Genomic DNA, 16,872 nt, shown 5'->3' with positions numbered 1-16,872 from the left:
CAGTCCAGGATGTAAGGATATCCCTGCTTTAGGGTGACAATGCTTAGGCCCAAGACTATGATAGCTCCTTAATTAAGGCACAATGCGGGATCAGAACGAGTTGTATGTATGTTCAAGCTCACTACAGAAAATCTCTATGGTTCCACCAGCGTTCAGGAGACCAAAGACTTCCCTCTGGTTGAGTAAGAGTCACCCATTCTCTCGGTTATATAGCGAAGTGTGCTGCATATGAAGGTATAAGAGTAATGGTTGCCATACACTTACCGATACAGCACTGAGTTACCACCGTCATCAGTTTTATCATTAAACGTCAAACCCGAATAACTATAAAAGGTTTCTTACCTGAGCTTGCTGGAAGAGAAGGGGACCATGGTTTACCCTCAAACAGAGAGTAAAGAGAGGTCTCCTGCTGCCCAATGGCTGGGCAGGCCTCTAGCTTTGTGCTACTGCATGCGGACTTGCCGTAGACCTCATTGAATACGCTGTTGCTTGGAAACCTTTCCTGAAAACCCCCCAAAAAGCACAAGCGTTAGACCACGGAGCAGAGAAGGGCGGCACATCAGAGCACATCTCCTGTCTACTCTAAACAAGCGGCTCTCCACATAACCTCCCTTACCTGGCTCAGTGAAAATCCAGTGAGCGAGAGGAAAGAGGGAGGCTGGGATATCAGCTCAGATGGCTTTTCCAGAAGAGACTTCTCCAAAAGAAAGAGAGACAATTTACTGCCTGACCCATAAGGCAATCTGCTTCCATTAACTACACAAGTTGGGGCGGGCATGAGATATGTAGAGGCATCCGTTTAAGAAATACATGCATACCTGGCTATACCGATTACACTGAAGCTTCTGGATGCAGCAGAACATACATAAGAGCTCCAACCACAATTTCAACTGATTTTGGGAGGTAATTGTGTGTATTATAATAGTATGTGAATACCTTATGGTTTAAAAGTTGGCTTTTACAATACATATTAATGATTGCATTGGGTGGCTTTAGGAGTTCTCTTTATTCCACCACAACCACCTTGGTTGCTCTGTAGAAATGTGAGGGGAAGGCAGCACTGAGTGCAGATGACCATTTAACCCCAATGTGAGAATAGGTCGCTTATTTGATGGACGCTAGGAGTTGTCCTCAGCCAATAACCCAACACTAGTCAGACGTGGCGCTGCCGTTGCACAACTCTTCCCTGGGGGCGCTATGCACAGAATCACTTCCTGTTAACCGCAGCGTAGAGTCTCTCTCTCATATGTCAGTGGGAGTGACTGAAGACAACACGTAGCCAATCAGAGTGTGCGGTAATAGTAGTACAGAGCAGCGACAAAACTCTGGTCAAACTGGTTTGGGAAGATTGACTTGTCATATGCACCTCTACATAAGGTCAAACGGTACTTGTGAGTTATCTGGACGCCCGATTTTTTGATTGTATGCCTTAAGTTATTCCGTGTCCGCTCGCCACGCTTCGGGCTCGGTGGCTCGCTACGCTCGCCACAGGTTTATATCCAACTCCATGCCCACTTGGATAGTAGGGGTATGAAAAGGACCCCTTTTTCCCATTGAATTCCATGTTAAAATGGACTCAGTCCATTTTAACATTGATTCCTATGGAAAAATCGGGTCATCGCATCGCATCGCATCCGATGGTCGCATGCGATGCGCCCGATCCGACCCGATTTTGAAATCGGGCGTCCGGATAACTCACAAGTACCGGTCAAACATTCATCCAGCTAAAAGCACAGACCTTTACAAGGCTGGTAAGTTAGTGTATACCAACAATGTTGCTTTAGTGTTTCGTCAAATCCAGGCTCCAGTAGATATGATGCCCGGCTGACAACATTTAAGGCAATTTCTGTAAACAAAGCAGCTTCCAACCTTGGAAGAGCCCAATTTATTAGTCTGCAGGTGCCTACCTGCCTAGTATTATAGGTGCTATATGCTGACAGGTCCATAACGACTATTGCCAATTTTAAGCCTAATACTAAAACTTTTTAAATTTCTATCAACATTTAAAAAAAAATAGGAATTGAGGCATAGGAAATAGATTCCAGGGGTTTTATTTACTAAATGTTAAATTCCATCAATTCCAAATTGATAAAACTCAATCGATGTTGAATTACAGGCGCTCAAACACACGTTTACTAACGGATTATGGTCGTATTTTTTTAATGTTAGTAAATGCGTGTTTTGGCTTAACAATAAATCAGAAGTCGATTGGATTTAAAAATCAACCTTTGGTAAACATAGCCCCAGGTGTCTGGAGAGCTTTTCAGAGGACACAATCATCACATTAGTCCTTGTGCCTTGTGCCGATCATACCTATAGAGACATGCAATCAAATCTCACACACAAAAAGATGCAAAACATGATGCTCAAGCCAAGGACGAGAAAGCAGATAAATGGACATTTAGGCACCTGTAGCAAATACGAAATAGAAAACAATTCCTGTTGCATTAATGTGTGTTTTTTCCTAATAAACAATGCCACTTTTTTGTCACTGAAAGACAAATATCTTGCATAACAGAAGTGTAACTGCTGCAGCCGCCTAGAAGAACTGCACATAACTTTTACTCTCCAATCAGCTGACCAGTGCTGAAATCTACTGGATTCACTATGTATTGTAGGGTATTCAAGCCTCGTTTCTGACAGTTGAAAATATCGGTCAAATCGCCGATGAGCATTTCCAACTGTCGGGAAATTTCAAAAGTCAGAAAACACGTGGATTGGCAAAAAACCTCACCGATCCACACATTTTGTTGAAAACGACTGCAGATTCCAAAATGTAGCATCCCTTTTAGACAATGCAGATTAGACTTTTTAAAAGAAGTCGAATCTGCACAGGGTAAAGACGTCCAAAAACACCTGTCTGAATAGATGTGCGCTGATATTTCCGACTGCTGGGAATATAGGCGCACATTACTAAGGAGCTGCAGGTCAGCAGGAGAGTGCTGGCAGCTTCCAACGTTGTGGTAAGGACACAGAGACCATACAGTAGACAGAGCGGAAGCAGAATGGAGAGTCCAGCACACAGAATACATACAAAGAGGCTTCGTCCAGGCAGAGTGGCCAGGGGGCCGAGCAGAGCTGGGTAAAGATCAGGAGGAGGGGAGAAAGCCAGCTCTTCCTCCTCCTCTAGAGCAGCCAGACTTTTTAACAGGTCCGGGGGCAGGAGAGGGGAACGCTTCGGTTCCTAGTAAGAGACAGGCAAGAAGAAACAAACAAGGGAAAAGGGAGAAAGAAAGTAGAAAAATAAAAAGAAGAAAGTAGGAGAGAGAAAAGTTATACAAGCCGATATATTAATAAAAGAACGTTCCGGGGATTGCAGGAATAACCAGAGCACGGTTATAGCTTATTGGACCATTAAGCAGCATTGAGTATATTCATGCTACATAAGTAATCTTCCCTCCCATAATATACCATAGCCAGGCTCCAGTCCATAATACGATGTAACTACTAAAGTGCTGTCATTATCCTACAATCCCCGTTCTACATGTCGGTGGAAGGAGGGAGCAGATATGCAGGAGAGTCACTCACAGCCATAGGACAGCACAAAGTCATATGAAGGATGGGAGAGAGGAGGTCGGTGAACCATGGGGGACAAACTTTATTTCTGCCCACAAATCACACACAGTGCTTACCTCAAAGGGCATTCTGTTCATGCAGTCCTGGGCCGAGCGATAGCCGGTAGGCTGGCGCTTGCCCCTTTGGTTATTAACAGATTGCTGTGCCAAAAGGGCCCGGTTGTCATTTAGGTTGTAGGAGGTTTGGTCCCCCCAATAGAAGTCTGACATCTTCATTTCAGAAGTGTTCTGGTTGTAGGCATCCATTGGGAAAGGCTTCATCTTCTTCTCCAGAGGCTGCTGCATGACCGGGTGCTGTAGGCACTGCTCTAACATGCTCAGAGGCTCGGACGGCAGGCGACCATCCATGAAATAAGTTTGTTTCATGGGCGGCATTAGCTTTCCCAGTGAGTTGGAGACTTGAGGAGAGCTCCATAGCTGCTTGGATTTGTCTGCTACCTGCTGGTACTAGAGAAATAGAAATAAACATTATAGACATCATCTAAGAAAGCCCAAGCTTACTCCCATCAACTAAACACGTGGATGCAGATCTTCAAACATTCGGAAAATTCATCAGGTGATCCATTCGGCCCAAAATATGTACTGGGCGACATTCACAAACTGGACCTTCAATTGTTAAACAATACCCTGAAGTGGGTGTCCCACAGACATGCTCTGTGTCAGCATGCACAACATCAACATTGACAAAAGGCTAACACATGAAAAGGTTGTCGTGAGTTTTACTTTTTTTAGGTCATTGTCAACACCCAAGCATGTGGACTCCCAAATAGTTTACCTTGGTACTCTCACCATGCTGTGCCACCGCTGTACTTGGTACACTTTACTGTTCTTAAATGGGATTGCCGATGCACTTGGCATACTTTATCGTTCCTAATCTGAGTCCACATGGATAATAAGGCAGGAAAAAGTCCACAAAAAAAAATGGAGGAAATAAAACACGGCAATGCTCAACACATGAAAAGGTCGACACTATTATTCCCCATTTTTTTAGGCATTGTCATGGTTTACCAACAATGTGGACTGGGTGTGCCAAGCACAGCAGTAATCAGATTGTGAACGGTAAAGGTGTGCCAAGTGCACCAGTGGTGAAGCATGGTGAGGGTACGTGATACACTATTTGGGGGTCCACGTGGTCAGGTGTCAACATTGACACACAAAATTTTTTTTTTTTTTTTAACTCATGTTGACTTTGTCATGCGTCAACCTTGTTCATCTCAACCTTTTCTGAAAAGTGGCCTTCTGTCTCCTGTGAGTGTGAGGTACATAAAATATGGAAAAACCATTGCAAGGTTTGCCAATATTTCTGGTTGGAACGGAAATCTGGTAATATATGAGAGCAAATGACAATTGACCATTGCTTCCACACAATGCAAAACAGACATAATGGTGGTTCAAACATATTGATTAAATCCATTTGTCTGAACGACCATTTTTCCTGTCAGACTATGGTGGACATTAGGACTGTGGGCATCGTGGCGCAGGAGGACCCAGGCAACAGGAAGTTAAACTTTTAAAAGTGTAGTGCAGTTCAGGAGTTTCTACCTGCGACACTCCACAGTCCACAGGAACAGGGGATTTTTGTCTTCCCTGTGAAATACTTTATGAAGGCAAGATGGACATTGGGTGCCCACCTTCACTCTCCTCTCTTGGGAAGGGGAGGAAAGTTGTTCCGGCACTCGGTGCGATGGTTCTGCGGGCCTGGCAGTCAGTGTACACACATGAGTTCTTCTGCTTCTTTCTTTAAGCTTGTTCACTTATAATTGGTCCACTGTGGGCATGTCGGATACAGGAGGAGCCTCTGCTGCACTCGTTCAGAAGTTAAACTCCTTGGTACCCGGTTCCTCCTGTACCACCACACCCACATTTCAAGTATCCACCATGGCTTCAGAAGAAAAGGATTTTACAGGCAAGACAAAAATCCCTTTTTTTTGAACATTTTCCAACTTTTGGGAACAAAATGATTGTCATTGGCTCCCATACATTACCAGATTTCCATTCCAACCACACAGATTGTACAAATAATCTCACAGTGTGTATCCAGGTAAACATGTCAAACTCCTTGCATCACTGCTCTGCATGCTACCTGCTGTCCTGATTCACAGTATGAAGTCAAGAGGAACCAACCATAAGTCAATAGGAAAGAGGTTCTGCTGCAGCCACACACCACCAATAAGCGGTTCCAAGTGCCTGTGAACTACTCTGCAAAACCTAGCACGCAGTTGGCTCTCCCAGTTGGCAAGTGTCTGCTGACAGACTGCAATCAGTAATAGTCCGAAATTGTAGATTACTAAAGTGATTTATCATTATAAAAGCCAGATAATGTTAGAATCTACACTACTACATTACAGAAATACCCATAGCACAGTGTTACAAGAAATGTGACAGCAGACTCTTCATCTGTGGATTCCATTCTAAAAATTTACATATGTCCTTGTAGTCTACCATTCACTATATAAGTCATCCTTAGGTTCAACTTGTCCATATTTTAGGATTGGAAGAAACAAGTACTAGTTTTGCCTATTGCATGGGCCCTCAATCATTTTAATTGGTCCTGGACCAGAAATCCAAGGCACCCCTGCAAGTGCCTAAATTCGTATAAAGGCCAACTTCTAACATCATGGCATGCATCTAGAACACATCATTCGTCCTGATGAACACTGAATGCTGTATGGTTTGCATCACGCAATGATCTTACCTGCTGGAGAGAAGGATGATGCTGAGGGTTCTTGCCAAGGGACTGTAGAGGTTTAGTCGGTGACTGTTGCTGCTGAGCCAACACTTGAATCTGTAGCTGTGCCGCCGTCTGTGCGCCGGACTGAGTTGGCGAATTGGACGGGGCTTGTGGCTGTGTTTGGCCAGGTAGCTGGTTACCAAGAGCACCCTGGTTAGGTGTCCCTGGGCCAGAGGGACGCTGCTGACTATAAGGAATGTGGGATGGTTTCCCATTAGGGCCTTGACTTCCAGCTGCTGAATGAGATGAAGGTTGCAAAAAGGATCCTGGAACATTGACACCAGCAGGAAAGGTATAACCAGAACTCATGGAGAAAGCAACGGGAGGTGGGATAACATAAGCAGGAGGGGGAAACCCTGCAGAGAAAAAAAAAGTTCAGCTACACATGTGCTTTGGAACCGCTGTAGGCTGGCAACATGATGGAACCAACAAGGACAAAACAGGCAAATATGAACAAACACAAGTAAGTTACCTGGCCGACTAGGCAGAGGCGGGAAGGCTCCAGGATGGTGAATGGGTATGAACTGGGTGTTGGTGCTTGGACTCGATGTCGGAGTCACCGATGTTTTCCGTGCCTCCGTTACTGGTGTTTTCACCTGCACAGTATAAAAACACTGGGTTAGGATTTCGAAGTTCCAGTACGAGTGTCACTGCATAGGTTTAGGATTCCAATGACAGACCCCTGGAGAGGAAGGACATACCTGTACTGCAATACTCTGCTTGGCAGGTTCTTGGATTTTGTCAGCACCAGGCTTCTTGATTTCATTCTTTCTTTTGCTGTTGTTATCCTTCTTGTTAAGCGCAGTATTCATCCCCTTGTTATACTCTCTCGGTTCCTTCCCAGCATTCAATGTTCTGTTATAACTCCGCACCGGCACTTCTCGGTTTACCTCTTGTGGTTTAATGTTCTCTTTGAAAGTAACCACGGGTTTCTCAGACGAGTCACAGCTAGGGCTGCGTCCACTGGAGAGCACAGACTTCAAGCCGGGGCTCCCTTCAGTTTTTTGAGTCTCTGATTGCATGGCCTCCAGTGGAGAGGACCTATCCTCAGCCTCCTCTCCATCTTCAATCATCACTTCGGGGATATCGGTGAAGAAGGACACTTCCCCTTGGATAGTATGATATTGAATCAGCCTGATAAGGAAAAACATATATAACTTGTTCAAATTAATAGAAGTATATACATTGGAATCCTTACCAGCTGCTGTTCCTAACTTTAGGTTCCATACAGTTAGAAGCTCACGCTCATGTGTGCTTACATGGAAATAAATACACGTGGTATAAAATCTACCTACAGATGTAGCCATGCTCATATATCCTGTTGGCCCGCCATCCTGGCGATGGGAAGTGTCCTGTTATGGCGCACTAAGGCGAAAGCGTGTAATTACACTGCTTCGCAGCTGGGTGGCGATTGCACTAATAATGAAAACTACAGTACAGTGCGGATGGATATGTGAAGGGTCATTGCCATTTACTGTCTGCCTTTGCTTACACTTTACCGGTGGACAGTATGTAGAGCTTAATGTAGCTCCATAAGGGTGGGCTCCCTCGTGGCAGATAGTCTCGCCCCGCCACCGTGTTGTACAGTAATTATGCTACATCGATTGTCATTCAGCCCCAGAGACTCGGTGGGGAAATGTACGCAGAGCTTAGCTCAGTAAGAGTGGGCTAAGTCTGGCATACATTTCCCCACAGAGTGCCTGAATGAGCATCTACGTTGCATAATTACTGTACAACACAATAGTGGGCCGAGAATGATTGACTACGTAGCATACTGTATTTACAAAACGGTAAAGTAGTTCTTGGACTATATTACTGTACTGTATTTCATTGGAGACCTCACTCATGCGCATTGGCGATTTACATGGTGGATGAACATAAGCATTACACTCCCCGGCAATGCCATACACCACACTAGCTATGTTGCGCCTCGTCTGTTGAGTCAACCCCCATAGGTAGGACACATGAGCTTGGCTACATCTGTAAATGGACATTGCAAATTATCCAAAAAATTAATCTGATGTCCCTGACGCTAAACTATGGTACAACTACATTAATGTGCTAAACCAGTGGTTCCCAAACTCCATCCTGAAGAATATAAATTCTTAAGCACAAGTGATTTAGGGGTAGATTTATTAAGCTCGGTGAAGTGATAAAGTGTCTGGTTTTTATCACTGGCCAATCAGCTCCTTCCTGTCATTTTTCAAACCAAGCCTGTAACTTCACAGGTAGGAGCTGATTGGCTGGTGATAAAAACCAGATACTTTATCACTTCAACGAGCTTAATAAATCTACCCCTCTGTACCTTAATCACCTTGATTATACAATCTGTGCACAAGCATGGATAGCCTTAAAAACTGGACCATTGAGGTGTGTTGAGAACTTCATTTGGGAAACCCTGACATCATAGATCAATAATAACACTATGGGCTCAATTCAGACCTATTTGCAGGGCTACGAATTCCCAGCCCTGACTCGCTTCGATAGACTACACATGCGCACGGTATGCTGTACGCATGAGCAAGGTCCCCCTGGAAACAAAGCCAGCAAAGGCTAGCCACTGCTAGCTGTTCGCAAGAGGATCGATAGCCGGACGGTGTTTGTAGGCGGCACCCCGACATGGCTACTGACATCAGCAGCGGCCCCGATCTCCTCACTGATATAACAGCACCGAGTAAGGCGGATGGCACACAGGGGGAAATCCATTAGGTGGCGAGTGTTTCCGAATAGATTTCCCCGTTCACACTGCAGCGAACGCATTCGCAGTCGTGCACAGGGCAGGGAAACACTTTGTCTGGGCGGAGTTTACATGAACACTGGGCCCAGTGATCAGTCTGAATCAGGCCCTATATTTCAAACAATAAATAAGTAAAGCAAGGAACACAGGCACAGTGATTTGAATTAACAATGGGGCTGATTCAAGTTAGCGGAAGGTAATGAAATTTTTTGCCTAGCTGAAAATAATAAAAAACAAACACACAAACATATATGAACATGACGGCGGGGCACTCATGGCTATTCCAAAGAAATACAATCAGGCCAATCAGCAGCAACGTTTCAATTTATGGAAAAATTGTCATCAGGTTACCATGGTTAATTAAACACTGCAGAACCTACCGGGGCTGGTTCTCAGAGATCCATTTTCCTAGTGACACCAGACGAATTGGTCGCAGATGACGGTGCTGTGTCTCACGGTCTCCAATAATGGCTTGATGACCTCTAGAGAAATCTAGGTTTCTAAAGTAGACCAAATGAAGACAGAAATTGGTATTTTCCATGGTTTAGTTGGAACAAGATCAACAGACATCCACCCTAAAGGAATTGCGCACTTTGATAATAGTGGGGGCTTACAGCTGCATGCTAATACAGCAATTCGGCATGGGCTCGTTTCAATCCTACGGGTAATCACTGTTGCCTTGTAGCATTTTATGCTGACCAGCTGGTGTGTTCTTCCCCTATAGGTGTAATGGTGCCCAAAACAAACGAACAAAAAAAAAAAACACCCATACAGACAGTTTCATTCGGTGTCCTATGGCATTGCCCATTGAAATGTAGAATTCTTTTTGCCAGTTTCTAGGGAAGGGAACAATCTGAATGGGTGTAACATAACATGAAAATAATTGATCTATGCATTAATCGCCCATTCCAATTACTTAAGAGCTACTGAACTGAGCAAGACCTTTCAGGGGATGGATGGCTGCATACATCATGGTGATTCAAGGTCAGCATTTACTCCCATGCTAAGGAAACTGGATTAGCCACCCAAGTCACCAGCCTTACACAGAGCCCATAAAACTGGTCACTGCTTTCTGACAACAATATACCCAATATCAAAGTGATGAAGAATCTGAAGAGCTAGAGATCGTAAGAAAAGATTGGAGCAGAGGGCTCACCACTGAGCACATAGGCTAGCACTCACCTGAAAGCTGGTCGGAGAGCTAGGAATCCCTGCAGCTCAAACTCCTCTGGAAGTGGCAACACTGGGGAAACAAGTAGACATTTATATACATGCATACCATGCATTACTTGTGTTAGAATGTGCTTCTTCTATTCAATTGAATCTGTTTTTGCAACAGCACATTCGAATTAGAACAAGCTGCTAATCATTTTATCATTAGATTATATGAGCGAGTTAAAGTACACAAGTGCGAGATCTGCATACTGCCATGTGTACCTCTTGCTGACAGGTAAGTACAATATAATACATCTGGACACACTGTCAATGTACAAAAATGCGGAATATCACATACGCGAAACGTATTCTTAAACTTCTAACACAGGGCCAGATGCACTAAGCTTCAAAAGTGATAAAATGGAGAGTGATAACCAACCAATCAGCTAAGGCATGACATTTTTCAAGCACAGTCTGTGACATGGCAGGTAGGCGCTGATTGGCTGGCTGTTTATCACTTTCCTTTTTATAATTTTTGAAGCTTAGCGCATCTGGCCCATAGTGACCTATTGTTAGAGTGAAGTACTTTAATTAAACAGCGACAGCTGCATCACTATCACAATGAATTAAGGAGCCGATTCTGGATCACACGCAGTGATTTCAATTCGGCTGTTGCCCAGATGGTCGGGGTTTGTGCATGCGTATTTCTGAGGGGAGGGAGGGATAGGGACGGTGTGGAGACATGGGAATGCCCATGAAACCGCTGGGTGCTCCCATTGGTATACGGGCAGGTTGATGCCTACCAGGGGCAGGCGGCTGACGTCAGCCACCTACCCAGTATTCGTCCTGGCAGCCGCAAATATAAATCAGTTGAGACAGTCTTATATTTGTGACGGCAGGAGAAACCATTCAAATGATTTCTCCTGCAGCATGCGAGTGGTTGTGTCTTCCTTACACATCCCCTCGAGTGGTTGTGTCTTCCTTACACATCCCCTCTCATGGTTGTGTCTTCCTTACACATCCCCTCTCATGGTTGAGAGAGCAAGAAGCGATATGGGGGGGGGGGTTACAGAGCGTCAATCAGAATCACCCCCTAAGTCCGGTCTGCACAAAAGTAATACTTACAGTTGGCAGCAGCCAGATCTTCCTCTAGCACATGGAAGCTGTTTAGCAGAGAAATCAGCCACGGCCACACACTGCAGGATGACAAAACATAGAACGTCAAGTCACAGGAGGCCAGCAAAGGCCAACGTTATTTATAAAGAAACAGCAGCAAACAAGGAAGATCTGTGAGCGATGTTAAGGCAGATCATCTATTCATGTGTGGTTGTGTAAGAGCTTCACTTAGGGCCTTATTTTGGTTCATTCTTTCTGACAAAATCCTTCTTAGATGGACAAAACCATGTGCACTGCAGGGGGGGCAGATGTAACATGTGCAGAGAGAATTAGATTTGGGTGAGTAATTTTGTTTCTGTGCAGGGAAAATACTGACTGCTTTATTTTTACACTGCACTATAGATCTCACTTTGAAGTAAAACCCCACCCAAATCTAATTCTCTCTGCACAAGTAACACCTGCCCCACCTGCAGTGCACATGGTTTTGCCCATCTAAGAAGGATTTTGTCAGAAAGAATGAACCAAAATAAGGCCCTTAGATAGGACAATGAGGGCCTGGATCAGCGTTACCCGAAACTGAAATAAGGTGGGATTTAAAACTGTGGGCAAACAGTGCGCATGAGGTGGGGTTTATATGATGGAAACCGTAGCCCGACGAGCAACAGATTTGTAGCCTTATACACTCAAAAAAAGTGCTCTCTATGGGGTAGGGAAGACTTGTGCGAGTTCCCACTGCCGCGCTATCTGGAAGCACAATATCAGTCCAAGATTGGACTTGTGCAATATTGTATCAACCCATGGGTGGGTCCAAGCACTTCATGTTGCCAAAACTTTACCGTGGCGGAAACAACTGGATAAACAGATGAAGTGTGCGAGTACCTACACATACCCCTTTTTGCATGAACACAATGGTTTCTAAGTAGGTAGATTAAACTGCTAAAGTTCTCCCGGTTGGAGTTTAATTCCAGTTTTTACTTCATCTCCAACCAGTCAAATGATTCCCAAATTGGCGAGTGCACACTCACTATTTCCTTTCCTCCACATCGGTCTCCTGGAACACACTGGGACGCAGCTTCATCCAATCCAGAGACACCTTAATAGCAGGAAGGGGATCGGCACAGATTGTTTCGTCACAGTGAAGGGTCTTTAAGCGGCTTCTGCACAGGACGCCCAGGAACGACACTGTGCCAGAATAATCACAAAGACTCATATTATGAATGGTACGATAACCTGATACGCTACTTTGCTTGGTTCTGCTATTTCTACATATCTCTATCTAAGTTCCAATAATGCCGACACTCGATGATGAATGATCCACCTTGCTCCCGATGCTCAGACCGTGCAGTATAAGATTCCAAGTTATCTATCTACACACACACACTTAATCATATCATGCATACACGGTACATACAAATACACGAAAGTTAAAGAGAGATCTGCTTATATTATCTTATCTCGCTACTATGCCAGTGACGGATCATTTGCCAACTAACATTTGTGGCAAATTTAGGGTTTTTATTAGCCAAAACAGATTTGATCTATTACCATCTGGTTGCATAGCGCACACATATTCTACAGTGGAGCTAACAATCTATATTCCCTACCACATGTACACACATTCATCCTAGGGTTTATTTTTGTGGGAGCCAATTAGTCTACCAGTATATTTTTGGATTTACTAATGCTTGCACACACATTTACACTAGGGTTTATTTTGCTGGGATCCAATTAACCTACTAGTATATGTATTTTTGGATTGTGTTTCTCACACAACTGGAGTACCTGGAGGAAACCCACGCAGCACGGGGAGAATACAGGCACCCCACACAGTTAGGACTATGGTGGGAATTAAACCCATATCCTCAGTGCTGTGTGGCAGTTATGGTAACCAATACACCATCTGTGCTATGGCTGCGTTGAAAAGGATAGCAACTAGAGACCTCACACCAAGAAGATTAAGCTTTATGAAAACATTAGGAATTCCCGTTTCTCATTTACAAATTCCACCATCATCAGCAACACCACCACCACTCACTGAAAAGCGCTAACAGCTGAGACCAGCACAGGTCCTCTTCTGAGCTGAAGCTCTGCTGCTCCGCCTCCGTGCCATAACTCCGTAGATGGTGCAGCTGGAATAGGTTTATCACTGTGATGTGAACCAACTGCTGGGAATTAAACGCTTTTTGAAAGAGCATATTCTGAAAGATAAAAGGGAGATTATTAATAAAGCCATCAAATACACTAGGTTGTCTCCTAATGAACTATGGGGCAGATGTATTTATTCTGGTAAAGTGATCAAGTGGAAGATGATTGCGCACCAGCCAAACTCCTATGGTTGGAAAATTCCAGTTAGGAACAGATTGGCTGGTGGGTAATCACCTTCTACTTTACCAGGCTTCATGCATCTACCCATATGTACCAAACATTCCTAGCACCTTCACAATCTTCAACATGACCGGATTCCTTATATAGGAGGGCAATTCAATTGAACTAGTTGGTTAAACTCTGGGGAAGAGTGGCCAGACCTATTCAATTGCCAGTGCTGTAAACGCACAACTGGTTCATTTTTCTGTGGCTAGCCCAAAGGCATTAGTTATCCGGCACTTAGGTCGGAAAATGCAGTTGACACCTGAGCATGTGGAATTAGTGTACCACTTCGTTGCCATTCCGCTACACACATCACACTTCAGAATCGGAGTCCACATGGACAGTGAAGAATGAAGCAGTTAAGAAAAAAAATAAAAATACACAAAAACACGTGTTGACCTGTTTATGGGTCAACCTTTTGTCCTTGTCAACACTGTGGATGTCGGCCTTTTGGCGTTTGCCTAGACCGTCATCTGGATACCAATAAAATAAGGTACTTATGTATTATCTGGACTCCTGATTTTTTCATTGCATGCCACTACTTAAGGCATGCGATTTTTCATTGTAAAGACCCGATTTTTCATTGTATAGTCACCCATGGGTGATTTCATACCCCCACTATCCAACTACGCATGGAGTTGATTTTATATAGTGTGGCGAGCGCAGCGAGGGGACGCAGATTACTTTACATGTATTCTGCGCTCGCCCCACTATATCAAATCAACTCCATGCGTAGTTGGATAGTGAGGGGATGAAATCACCCATGGGTGACTATACAATGAAAAATCGGGTCTTTACAATGAAAAAATCGCATGAATTGTATGCCACTATATTGCATGCGATGCAATGAAAAAAATCGGGCACCCAGATATTACATAAGTACCCAAAATAATTAGAGCACATTTAGGCCCTCATTTCTGATTGCCTCGAAACGGGGTGAATTCGGTTCCGATGTTTGTGGCTGGGCGCATGCGCTTTGTCTATTATGCACATATGCAGGGCTCCGTTGCGAATGGCTTTGGCGACTTCCATAATCGCTGAGCCAGTTGCATATATCGTGGCGGCGGTCGCCCATGGGAACACCCAGCATTCCCATGGGTACACAGGATGGGCTGGCCGCTGCTGGGGTCGGGTGGCTGATGTCACAGAATGTTTAGTCGGCGGTGAGCTCTTGTATGGGCGGAGTCTCTGGTGCTCGGTAAGCTACGATCCTCGCAGCTTACCGAGCCAGCCAGAATCACCCCCTTAAGGTAACCTTTTCTTTTCCATTTAAATATATTGGAATAAAGAGGTGTTCTAGGTGTCACCACTAGGAGAGAGCACTGCAAATATTCCAGCAGCGTCTCATGCAACCAGGATCCTCAGATTCCAGTAAGGAGAGCAGAACGAGCAGAGAAGATCACACAGGCAGGGATAGTGGACTGAAACGATGATAGTAGGGACGGAAGGATGGATGGGAACCTCACAAAATACAAGAATCAAAGCAATCAATAAAAAATGCTATTAAAAAAAAAAAAAATTGGGTACTCTTTACCTAGCACGGCGCCCATCGTGGGCATTGAATGCACTAAAAAAAAAAAATCGGGTGCGACGCGACCGACGCGATTTCCCATAGGGACCAATGTTAAATTTCTTAATTGACCCGATTTTTCTGTTCAATGCCTCAATTGACCCGATTTTTCCATAGGAAACAATGTTAAATGGCCCACAGAGGCCAAATAGGCACCCTAAAGTGTGAAATGGCCCCCACAATTGTTAACGCCACCCCACAATCAACGTGAACCCGAAGCGTGGCGAGCCCGCGAGGGGCAGTGGTACGCGTCCTACGACCTTTTCATACCCCCACTATCCACGTCGGCGTGGAGTTTAGAATAGAATAGTGTGGCGAGCGCAGCGAGCCACCGAGCCCGAAGCGTGGCGAGCCCCGCGAGGGGACGCGGATACCTGTGAAGCCCGCGAAGGGACGCGTTTACCTGTGAAGGTATCCGGCTGCGCTCGCCACACTATTCTATTCTCAACTCCACGCCGACGTGGATAGTGGGGGTATGAAAAGGTCGTAGGACGCGTACCGCTGCGCTCCCCACGCTTCGGGTTGACGTTGATCGTGGGGTGGCGTTAACAATTGTGGGGGCCATTTCACACTTCAGGGTGGCTATTTGCCCTCTGTGGGCCATTTAACATTGTTTCCTATGGAAAAATCGGGTCAATTGAGGCATTGAACAGTAAAATCGGGTCAATTGAGAAATTTAACATTGATCCCTATGGGAAATCGCGGGCATCGCGTCACACCCGATTTTTTGTGCATTCAATGGCCGCGATGCCCGCGATTTTTTTACCTGCGATGCCCACGATCAAAATCGTGGGCGCCGTGCTAGGTAAAGAGTACCAAAAAGTGTAAATAAACTAAAGCTAAAAGTCTATGCAGTGTACTAAAACGAGAACGAGAGAGAGAGAGAATGTGACCATTCTCCTACATGCACTGATGCCTTCTGCAGCAGCGACACAGGGAACATTCTCAGATGTGTGTTGCCCTGGAAACCTGGCTGGTCCTTATAATGATGTGCAGGTTTTGCAATTGCCGCTCACCTTGAACTGCTCCTCCAGTTGTTCTCTCAAATGGCTCAGTCTGTCCAGGCTCTTTGTTAAATACAAGTGTCCATGGAACTTAATGAAGGCCTTGATAAAATCCGGGACCCCCCATCGTTTTTTCACCTCTTCACGACTAAAAATAAATACATTAAAAAAAAAAAAGGAGCGCAGCAGGATGAATAAAGCATATATATAGCAAGCAGGATGAATAAGGTATAGAACAGAAGAAAAAGCACACAAAAAAATCCTTTACCTCTCCAAAGCTTTGGATAGAGCCTTCTGTAGGTTGGTGGAGGCTGCTGGGAAAGGGAATTTAACAGCAATGCTGCGACAGTAGTAAAAAATAGTGGTCAGATGATCCCCCTTAGAAGAGGCGAGAATAGCCAGCTGATTATATGGCTGACCTTTAGGAGAAAGCAAACAAAAAGCAATTATAACAAAATCACAAATCACTCAATTAAAAATGCGATAAACAAAAAAAAAAAAAAGACCATACAGACACAAGTGGTGCATATTTCAACGTTCCATGGTATGAACACTTTTACCAAGACATCATATGATACAAACATACCTTTAAATAGTGATCCGCCGTGCACCCCCGC

The 16,872-nt window shown here is 44.7% G+C and overlaps 1 protein-coding gene across 6 annotated transcripts in view; it reads right to left on the bottom strand.

The window, feature by feature from the left end:
- Window positions 1-16,872, bottom strand: part of SMG7 (SMG7 nonsense mediated mRNA decay factor) — a 48,641-nt gene that overhangs the window by 5,380 nt on the left and 26,389 nt on the right. The window contains exons 7-20 of one of the 6 annotated variants that reach the window (XM_083157214.1): window positions 16,524-16,674; window positions 16,268-16,403; window positions 13,350-13,512; window positions 12,340-12,496; window positions 11,324-11,394; window positions 10,226-10,286; window positions 9,424-9,543; window positions 7,008-7,440; window positions 6,779-6,902; window positions 6,271-6,662; window positions 3,633-4,022; window positions 3,035-3,184; window positions 617-697; window positions 343-502 (exon numbers count right to left, since the gene is read on the bottom strand). In XM_083157214.1, the coding sequence (XP_083013340.1) occupies window positions 343-502; window positions 617-697; window positions 3,035-3,184; window positions 3,633-4,022; window positions 6,271-6,662; window positions 6,779-6,902; window positions 7,008-7,440; window positions 9,424-9,543; window positions 10,226-10,286; window positions 11,324-11,394; window positions 12,340-12,496; window positions 13,350-13,512; window positions 16,268-16,403; window positions 16,524-16,674 (2,589 nt within the window). The remainder of the gene's footprint in view (window positions 1-342; window positions 503-616; window positions 698-3,034; window positions 3,185-3,632; window positions 4,023-6,270; window positions 6,663-6,778; window positions 6,903-7,007; window positions 7,441-9,423; window positions 9,544-10,225; window positions 10,287-11,323; window positions 11,395-12,339; window positions 12,497-13,349; window positions 13,513-16,267; window positions 16,404-16,523; window positions 16,675-16,872) is intronic. The other 5 variants (XM_083157216.1, XM_083157217.1, XM_083157218.1 and 2 more) reach the window with 5 other exon arrangements.

This window comes from Crinia signifera, chromosome 8 (assembly GCF_055691185.1).
Source record: "Crinia signifera chromosome 8, ASM5569118v1, whole genome shotgun sequence".
Taxonomy (NCBI): Eukaryota; Metazoa; Chordata; class Amphibia; order Anura; family Myobatrachidae; genus Crinia; species Crinia signifera.
The sequence above is the reverse complement of the archived record's forward strand: the minus strand, read 5'-3'. Positions and strand labels throughout refer to the sequence as shown.